The following is a 9,570-nucleotide window of genomic DNA, read 5'->3' as shown; positions in this document are numbered from 1 at the left end:
TTTATTATACGAAATTATTATGTCACCCATTATATCATCGATCATTTAAGTTTATTTAATTTTCTGAGTTTCGTACATATATCCTCTTTATTTATTAGGTGCTTTTGACTCTCAGATTCACATGTTCACACGGAAACATGCAGGAAAATTTCCCTTTTGTTAACTACCATCTCCACAAACCCAGCTGTCCTCTGTTTTGGTCTATATATATATATATCTAACGAGAAACCCTTTCTCAAAGCATCCTTAACAACAGACATTCACTGTCTCCCCCACCTGCCACTCCATTTCTTGAAACTCTTTGGCTTCAAAATCTGCAAAACATGAAGAATCCAAGCAAACCTGCCTTTATATCAAGCCTTCTAATCTTTGTATTTCTTTTCTCATGTTTACCATCAACCACAGCTCAAGAAGTTGGTAATGCAGAAAACACATGCACTTGTTTTCTTTCTATTTTTCCTTCATTAATATTGGTTGTGAGTTATTTACGTGGCTAAAATATGTGAATCATATGGTGCAGAGGATGAGAGGGAGTTTGATTATTTAGAGGGAAGCGAGAAGGGGCCACGTCATTGGGGAGAAATCCGGGAAGAATGGGCACATTGTAAGAATGGAGGCATGCAATCACCCATAGATCTGTCAAGTCGGAGAGTGAAAATAATTCCAAAGTTAGGACAGCTAAAGAGGAGCTACAAGTCTTGCAATGCCACTCTCCACAATAGGGGACATGACATTTCAGTAAGGATCCAAAAACTTCTTCCATTTTGTTTATGATAAATAATATATATTACTGTTTATCTTTTCTCCTTTCTATGGTTTGATCTTGATTTCGTCCACTTTTAACTTTTCTTATGAAATTCTTAGATAATTGATTCATCGCCCTCTCCAAAAGACATGCATGCATTCATGTTAGAAAAATTATACACATACATCAATCAAATTTAAATTCATTATTCAATTCGTAGAATCTAACGTGATCTCATAAATTTAATGGTAAATTTAAAAATTAGATGTGTAGTAGATGTTGTATAGCATTTCTCTTTCTCATTGCCGGCCACTTAGCAGCTAACCTGCAGAGATTTTGTTTGTTAATACATTATATCTGCATATGTGATGGGAGCAGGTGCAGTGGGTAGGTGATGATGCGGGATCAATACAGATCAACGGCACTGATTACTTTCTCAAGCAAAGTCACTGGCACTCACCTTCTGAGCATTCCATCAATGGCAGGAGGTCTCTCTCTCTCTCTCTCTCTCTCTCTCTCTATATATATATATATATATATAAATGATTAAAATAGAAATATATAGTCGTTCAACAACTCTATATACAAATGTATTGTTTAATTTTAGGTACGACTTGGAGCTGCACATGGTTCACGAAACTCAGGACCCGAGTGTAAAAAATATTGCTGTTGTTGGACTCTTCTACAAGATTGGCCAGCCCGATGCTTTCATCTCAAAGGTGCAAACCAGAAGAATTTTGAATTAAGATTTATTTTTTTTCCCTTTGTTTTTATTTATATGATGCATCGTGCTAGACACTCAAGGTTTAAACAAAAAAATAAAAAAATAAAAAAATAAAAAATCCAGGGTGTACGTTACTAGTTAAAACATATTATTATGTATATATATATACTCATGCAGCACGTGTAGTTTAACTTTAAGTCATTAATTTTTTAACTTTATAACTTTTAACACTTTCTTTGTTATCGTTATCTCTTTTTTCTTTTTTTGGCAAGTAAAACTATTTGTTTTCAAACAAAAAATCATCAAAATGACACCTTTAGGATGGATGGATGCATGTAGGATGGATGCATGCATGTCAACATAGGGTTAGTTTCAACAAGCAGATATATATAGTTTTAACCTAATTAAATAATTAAATTAACTAACTTAGAGCCTCCTACTTTATTTATTTGAAAGTTCCTTTCGCCGATGCACTAGGGCTATAGGACAATCCCTGCTTTGTTAATCCAACAAAGCCCCACCTAATTAGTGGCTTAATGGAACCACTTATGACCACTTTGAACCGTCATTTAAGACTCTTTTTTAAGAGTCGCATTTTTTATAATTTGCTGTCTTTGGACAACAAATATTAGAAAATCTTATGTGACTCATTTGCCAGAGCAAGAAGATCACTAGCTTGCTCGTTCAAAAAAACTCTATAAAGACTCTCTCATGCACATTTAATGTCCGAATTGCAACCAAATTGTTGGGGATTATTTTCCTTCTCTATATCAATAGATTGACATGTGATGGGTTGGGCTGCACGGTTTTTGGCTTGTCATCAATACTTTAGACCGTTTAGGTTCGCAATCTAATTTAATAATTAACATAAGTTATATTAATCAGTATAAAGTAGGCGTAAAGAATAACATTACTTGAATATTTATCATAACTGCAATGTCACAAACGAAATTAAGTGACAACAGTTTCTGATGTAAGGCGACGGTATATTGGACGATGTGAGGCTTGTAGCTCTTTAATTACGTGGTCCTTGAATGAGAATTGCTAAGTGCAGGGGAGAGGCAGTCCTAAGCGACGAACAGATAATATTTTAGAACTCTTCTAGACAGCACTTCCGTTTCTGTTCTGGCAAAATGATAAAGATGAACCAAATAGAGAGAGGAGGCTGTAGAGATAATAGATTACGCCAGTTGTGAGGTAGGAGAATGTGACTTGTCTGGTGGGGTGGGGACCGGGAGTACTGCCGGCTTCCAATGGCAATAATATTAATAATGGAGTATCTTATGGACTTGACACCAAGAATTTTGAATTAAGATTTATTTTTTTCCCTTTGTTTTTATTTATATGATGCATAGTGCTAGACACTCAAGGTTTAAACAAAATAAAAAAAATAAAAAAATAAAAAATCCAGGGTGTACGTTACCAGTTAAAACATATTATTATGTATATATATGTACTCATGCAGCACGTGGTTTGAGAATATTTTAAATAGAAGGTTTTAACGATTTTTATTTTTTTCCTAATTTTAAGGAACTTTGAAAAAAAAAAAAGGAGAATTAGATGGAAACAAGAGTAAGTTAAATTAGCATTTATAAGACTCAAATCACACAAAATTATTAATTGCTTTAAATCAAGCAAACTTGTGTGTATGCTCTAGCTAGAACAATGCAAAGAACCAGACCCACATGCAAGCTTGCGTGACAGAGAGCCACCTAACCTTGGTTGGTTTTTGGAAGGTCTTGATCATATGATCTGAATTGTAGGATGCTTAATTTTAAAGTAGATCCAACAATTAGATTTACGTGATCGTTAGTAAATTCAACTATAAGATTAAATTGAATTTGATCTAATAATTGACTAATACTAACCACTACAGTACGCGTCCAATGGTTATAACTAAAGAACTGTTAATTATGATCAGATTATAATCACTTTTTGATTAGCAATTAATTACTGTTGATTTTAAAATTACATGCGTTTTAGTGAATAGACATTAAAATTATTAATTTAACACTATAACGAGTCCACTGCAAACCAGTTTTACAACACAAAAAATTATCTCTTCTCCTCTCTCTCTTTAAACCTTTTCTAGTTTTAAAATTCTAGTCTCTCTCTTGTAATAATAGTAACTCTAAGGGCGTTCTAATTTAGTTTCAATTTGTTAAAAATAAAAATTCAAACTACATAAAAATTTTGGACTCTATTTTATCATGAATAAATATTTATTGTAAACCAATGCACCAATTGCTCAAAATTGATGGAGACATATAATTTGTTAAGCAAACTCATGACCACTCAGTAGCTCACACAAAAGCATGTTAAAGTGGCCGGTGTACCTTCACTCGTAATAAACAAACACAGGAAAACATTGTGAACACGGTCTTTGTTTCTTATTTTTTTTCTGGGCATACACAAGTTTTCAACTCATTCATCAATATCCAACTCAAATTTTACTCTCTCCAAAATTGTTATCTAACATCTTATTAATTTGTGATTTCAGTTGATGAAAAACTTAGTTTCCATTACTGATAAAAAGGAAGAAAGAAATATGGGGGTAATTGATCCTGCAGAAATCAAGATGGGTGGCAAGAAGTACTACAGATATATGGGCTCGCTCACTATTCCTCCATGTACCGAAGGTGTTATTTGGACGATCAATAAAAAGGTATACTCTTGTTAAACATATATACTCATTTATGATATTCGTATAATAGTTTACTAAATAACATCCTTCTATTTAAAAATTGTCTTCAGATAAGGACGGTCTCAAGAAAGCAAGTGAAGTTACTTAGAGAGGCGGTCCATGATGTAAGTAACAAAGCTTAGCTCTTTTATAATTTATGAAAAAAAATCAAATGAAATTAAAGCTGTTTATTCATTAGTTTATCTGATGAACACCTTAACAGACAACTTGAAGCTTTTCTAACTTTGGTGATTTACCATATATAAATTGCAGTATGCTGAGAGGAATTCAAGACCAATTCAACCACTCAATCATCGTGAGATCCAACTCTATGGCCCAAACCCATAGAGCTTCTAATGAGGAACGTTTTATATAGATCAGACTGCTTCCAACTAGATTCGTTTCTGCACATTTTATGATGGAAATGGTTTTAGGAAACATTTTTTTAGAAATATGTAAGAGCTTAACATATATTATTTATTTATAATATCGTCATATTTGACGGAGTGGGATACAATATCGTGGGAAATAGTGTTAGAGCATTAACGATCAACGTGTCCCCTCTACCAGGTGGCCCCAATAACTCAACTTCAACTTCTGTTTTCCAAACACAGACCAACACATGTCAATTACATGCCATTGATTCAAAATCCATGCAGGCCTATCAATCTTCATCACGTAATCACAATCAAACTAACCGGAGATAATTACCTTCGTTGGAAAACTCAATTTGTACCATATTAATTTGCGTGATCAAAAACTTTACGCTTACGTTGATGGAACCACACCAGGCCCTCCTCAAACCATCACAGTTACTGCTATCACAGAAAGTGAACACAGCACATTTTAGTCAACTCAGCCTTCCTATATATATTGCTGCAAACAGGATCATATCATTCTTATATATCATGGTCTCTCAACCTCCCATATCAGGTATGAGTTACACCAGAAAGAATGTTTTTCATCCTAATCTCGCGCTCGCATTGTAGAAATTTACGATGAAATATAAAATATAGGAAAGTAGTGGAAGCAAGAGAGAAAACGGAGAGAATAAATTTCTTGGGTGGTTCAACCTAAGAGGCCTACGTCTACTACTAGCAGTCGTCCTAAGGGCTACATTTTTCCTCTTATCGATTCCACTTTACGTCCTTACAATACAAAAGTCCATATTTATAAGGCGTGGTAGGTGGATAGAGTACAAGAAAGGTAATCAAATCCGATCCTAGAGATTTGATCACAAAAGAGACAACTATGATAAATACATTAATAAGGAAATCAAATCAAACCTAATATGGAAAAGTTCTATATTCTAACATCCCTTCAAAATCAATGTGTAAGTTTGAGTTCGGAAAGAAAGAAAAATAAAAAAAAAAATAAAAAATTAGCAATTTTTTTGACATTTGTTTGGTGAGAATTTGATAACGCTATAAGAGATGGTAGCATATGGTCGTCGAGTACGACGCCAACAGTGTGCTAGGCCGAAGGTGGCAGCCAGACGGTTGCCGGAGGTGGTGGCCGGACAGTGGCAGGCGATGGTGACCGGACGACGGATGGAGAATTGGGTCGAGAATGGGCCAAAATAATTGGCCACTTTTGTCAAATAACAAGGTTTGTAAGTATAACATACTTATCGAAAGTGATGCTGATTTTCATAATATTATGATTGCATATTTATTTAATTATATGAATGGAACCTTACATATTTTACTGTTTTGACTAATGAATTTATTAATAAAAGAGTTGGGAGTGACGTCTGCCTGTGCCAAAAAGAAGTAAACTTTTTAGGTAAAAGAGCACAAGGCTCCAAGACAATGCGTTAAAAGGGAGTTACGTCTCCTAGAACCCGTTAACTAGAGTTATGTCTCTAAATGAATGGTTGTTGTGCAAATATCTACTTAAGTAAATAAATAAATATTTGTACGTTTTACTCGCAAGTACACAAGATCAAAACTATAGTATAGTAGGCAAATGTGAGATCATTCCCACGAGGATTGGTAAATTATTGATTAAAAAAGTTTCCTAAATAATTAAGATGAGTGAAAAGAAATAAAAATAGGGTTAAATACCCCAGACGTACCTGAGTTTTACGTGTTTTTAAATTTAGTATCTCAGTTTCATTTCGTATCACAGGTAGTACCTGAATTTGGAAGAAAAAAACCCTAGGTAGTACCTATCAGATTTCTCGTCCAAATTTCAACTTCTCGCCACGTGTCAACCGCTGAGGTTGACATGTGGCACCACATAAAAAAAAAATTAAAAATTAAAAAATTAAAAAAATGATTAAAATTAAAATAAAAAAAAAAAAAAAAAAAAAAAAAAAAGAGGGGTGGCTGAGCCACCCCCCTTGGCCACCATGGGGGTGGCCGGCCACCCCCATTTTGGCCAAGGAAGTGGCCCAGCCACCCCCTTGGCCGGTCTGGGGTGGCCGAACCACCCCCTAGGGCCATGGGGGTGGTTCGGCCACCCCCTAGGGCCAAAACCCTTCAAATTTTTTTTTTTTTTTTTTCAACTGTGGGGTGGCCGGCCACCCCCATGGTGGCCAAGGGGGGTGGCTCAGCCACCCCTCTTTTTTTTTTTTTTTTTTTCTTTTTTTAGTTTTTTTTTTATTTTTTTTAATTTTAATCATTTTTTTAATTTTTTAATTTTTAATTTTTAATTTTTTTTTTTTTGGTGCCACGTGTCAACCTTAGCGGTTAACACGTGGTGAGAAGTTGAAATTTGGACGAGAAATCTGACAGGTACTACCTAGGGTTTTTTTCTTCCAAATTCAGGTACTACCTGTGATACAAAATGAAACTTAGGTACTAAATTTAAAAACACGTAAAACTCAGATACCTCTGGGGTATTTAACCCATAAAAATATTAATAAGATATAATAAGAGAAAAGGCAAAAATATTACGAAAATATAATAAAAGTAAGGTAGGGGTTTCAATATCCAGCGCTAATCATACTCAATTAAGATTCACAATGCCAATGCTGCAATTCATAACTTGATACTTAGTATTAACCAGCCACAATGGAATGGTATCTTTTCTTAAAGCTATTGATTTCCCTAAGCAACGAGTTAGGCATGATATCTATTTTAAGTATTTTCTTCCTTGAAGGATTTAGCATGGTATCTACTAAGTTGTTTTTCAATAAAACATAAATCTATGAAAATCAGTAAATACACTTAAATTGGAACATGGTATCTATTTTGGTTGTCTTTATGTTGATTAATCCAAGAACCTGTGATGAGATTCTTTTGTTACTTTATTATGCCCAGGACTTGATCATCCAAATTGACATAAATAACAATTCCATACCACATGCATATGATGATCAGGTATAAACATGAGAGAAATTCAAGAAAATAGGAAATAATCGAGTTAAACATCAATATATGAATTGTAGAAAAGACGCCAATTGAAAACCTTAACGAGACATAATTATGGCTTCAATCGAGCCCTAACTAAAGTATTAGCTACAACTAATAAAGACTAAAATTATATACATACAGAAAATAAATAAACGAAGAAAAAAAAACTGAAATCCTTCTTGAAGTAGCTTCTTATACTTCCCCAAAGCTTGTATGTTTTCTCTTCAAAGGTTAAAGGCCTATTTATAAGGATTAAAGATGCACTAGAAACCCTAGATATCCTAGAAAAATCATAAATTGGTCTCCTAGTCCAAATAGAATAAGTACAAATCTTTTCATTTTTTGAAATTTCAATCCAAGTAGGAAAATGATTCTAAATTCGTACAAATTTGTGATTCTTTATTGCCTGGCCTTTTGGTATAGTAAACGTCCGAATTAGCTTTCCAACGCCACCAATTTCATCACAATCCAATATTTGAACTGAAAATTACGATTAAAATACAGAGACGTGCTCATTTTGGATTCTTTCAAAAAATAACAGATTTTGCCGACTTCTTTTTTCTTAAATTCAAAATTGATTTGGAGTTGAATCTTTCCAAAGTGAGTTTGCCGTTATAATCCAGGAATTTGATGTATTTTCTTCCAAAACCTATAAAATACAATAAAACAAAAAAACAATATAAAACATCAAATTATAACAAAACTAAGAACTTAACATATGTAAATTAAGGGGCTTAAATGTGTAACTTTCAGTATCAGAAAGTTAGAAGATAAATATGACACGGAGTTACATCTCTAAAGGAAAAGAGTACAAGAAGAAAATAAATAAGATTCTGCATATAAAATTGTCATTATATCATATCATTACATAATGTGCTTTTAAATAAATCGGTAACCATTATATTATTGAAACAGTTGACTCACTCAATTACAGTATGAGATTGTGGTAATAACCATAATCACTTTAATGGAATGGATGAAAATGAGTATCAAGATTACCAGGATCCTTATGCTAATGAGTGTGGACGAGACTAATTACTACCGCCTTTTTTGTGTATTGGACTATCCTGCTTAGTTCATCCATTTTTATGTCTTTATCAGAACCTATCTTTATTCATTTCCTTTGGTATGTAATATTGATTACACTATGGTTGGTATTTAGTATTTAGTAACAGTGTCGTATGTGGCATATATGTTTATATATATATAAATGGTGGGGCTTTACAGAATGGTATTAGAACAGTGCCCTCAGAACCCTAAGACTTAACCCCTATTAAGTTAGAAATTCATGAATATATAACACAAGAGTTATAGGTAATAAAAAGCTTTAGACAATTTATAAAAGTCTTTGTATGAATTGTATGAATTTTCATAAGATTTTTAACTATGAGTTACAGTTAGGATTTTTGAAATATAATTATCTATGTTTTCATGAATATATGCACTAGATTTTTTTTTTTGTTTTTTTTTTTTTTTTTAAGAATGACTGTGTTTCCTTGCTATGCATGTTAGAAATATATTGATATGATTTGGTGCTAAATATAGATTGTACTACGAAATAAGTTAACTAAACTCAGAGATCATACATATTTTGACAAAAGATGTTTATTTAATAAAGTATCATCTCATGCAAATCTATTCAAGTACAGTACTATTTTGCATATCTTAATATAGATAGTATGTATTTACTATCTTTACAATCATTAGATAAATGATTGAATTATCATCCGATAAAGACTTAGTATAGAGTTGAATAAATAATCGTTTACAAGATTAACAAAATTTAGATGTTTTAGTGCAGGAATACCTCACTACAAAATTTCCTCTATTCCTGACGGTTTATTCTGGACGGTTTGAAACCATCCAAATTATAGCGACAGGAAAATTAATTCTGGACAGTTTAGGCAAAACCATCTAGAATTAATTCTAAACGGTTTGGGCAAAACCATCCAGAATCATTAATTTATTTTTTTTTTAATCCATGCATGAGTTTTTGTCCTGCGGTCATAGGTTCTAAGTTCCTCTTCTTCTTCTTTTTTTTTTTCTTCCTTTTTTTTTT

General features: G+C 33.0%; 1 protein-coding gene across 1 annotated transcript; it reads left to right on the top strand.

Moving 5' to 3' along the window:
- The first annotated feature begins 223 nt into the window (after positions 1-223).
- Positions 224-4,654, top strand: LOC133872385 (alpha carbonic anhydrase 7-like). Its single transcript, XM_062309884.1, has 7 exons — positions 224-417; positions 521-738; positions 1,124-1,233; positions 1,353-1,464; positions 3,970-4,134; positions 4,224-4,277; positions 4,426-4,654. Exons 1-7 carry the CDS (start codon positions 324-326, stop codon positions 4,498-4,500), a joined length of 828 nt encoding a protein of 275 aa, XP_062165868.1. The 5' UTR covers positions 224-323; the 3' UTR covers positions 4,501-4,654.
- The last annotated feature ends 4,916 nt before the right edge of the window (positions 4,655-9,570 follow it).

The sequence above is a fragment of the Alnus glutinosa genome, chromosome 7 (assembly GCF_958979055.1).
Source record: "Alnus glutinosa chromosome 7, dhAlnGlut1.1, whole genome shotgun sequence".
Lineage (NCBI taxonomy): Eukaryota > Viridiplantae > Streptophyta > Magnoliopsida > Fagales > Betulaceae > Alnus > Alnus glutinosa.
The sequence above is the reverse complement of the archived record's forward strand: the minus strand, read 5'-3'. Positions and strand labels throughout refer to the sequence as shown.

Coding starts and splice junctions, on each gene's coding strand:
- LOC133872385 (XM_062309884.1), top strand. CDS start 324: ATGAAGAATCCAAGCAAACCTGCCTTTATATCAAGCCTTCTAATCTTT. Junction 1,234..1,352: donor CATTCCATCAATGGCAGGAG/GTCTCTCTCTCT, acceptor GTTTAATTTTAG/GTACGACTTGGAGCTGCACA. Junction 4,278..4,425: donor TTAGAGAGGCGGTCCATGAT/GTAAGTAACAAA, acceptor TATAAATTGCAG/TATGCTGAGAGGAATTCAAG.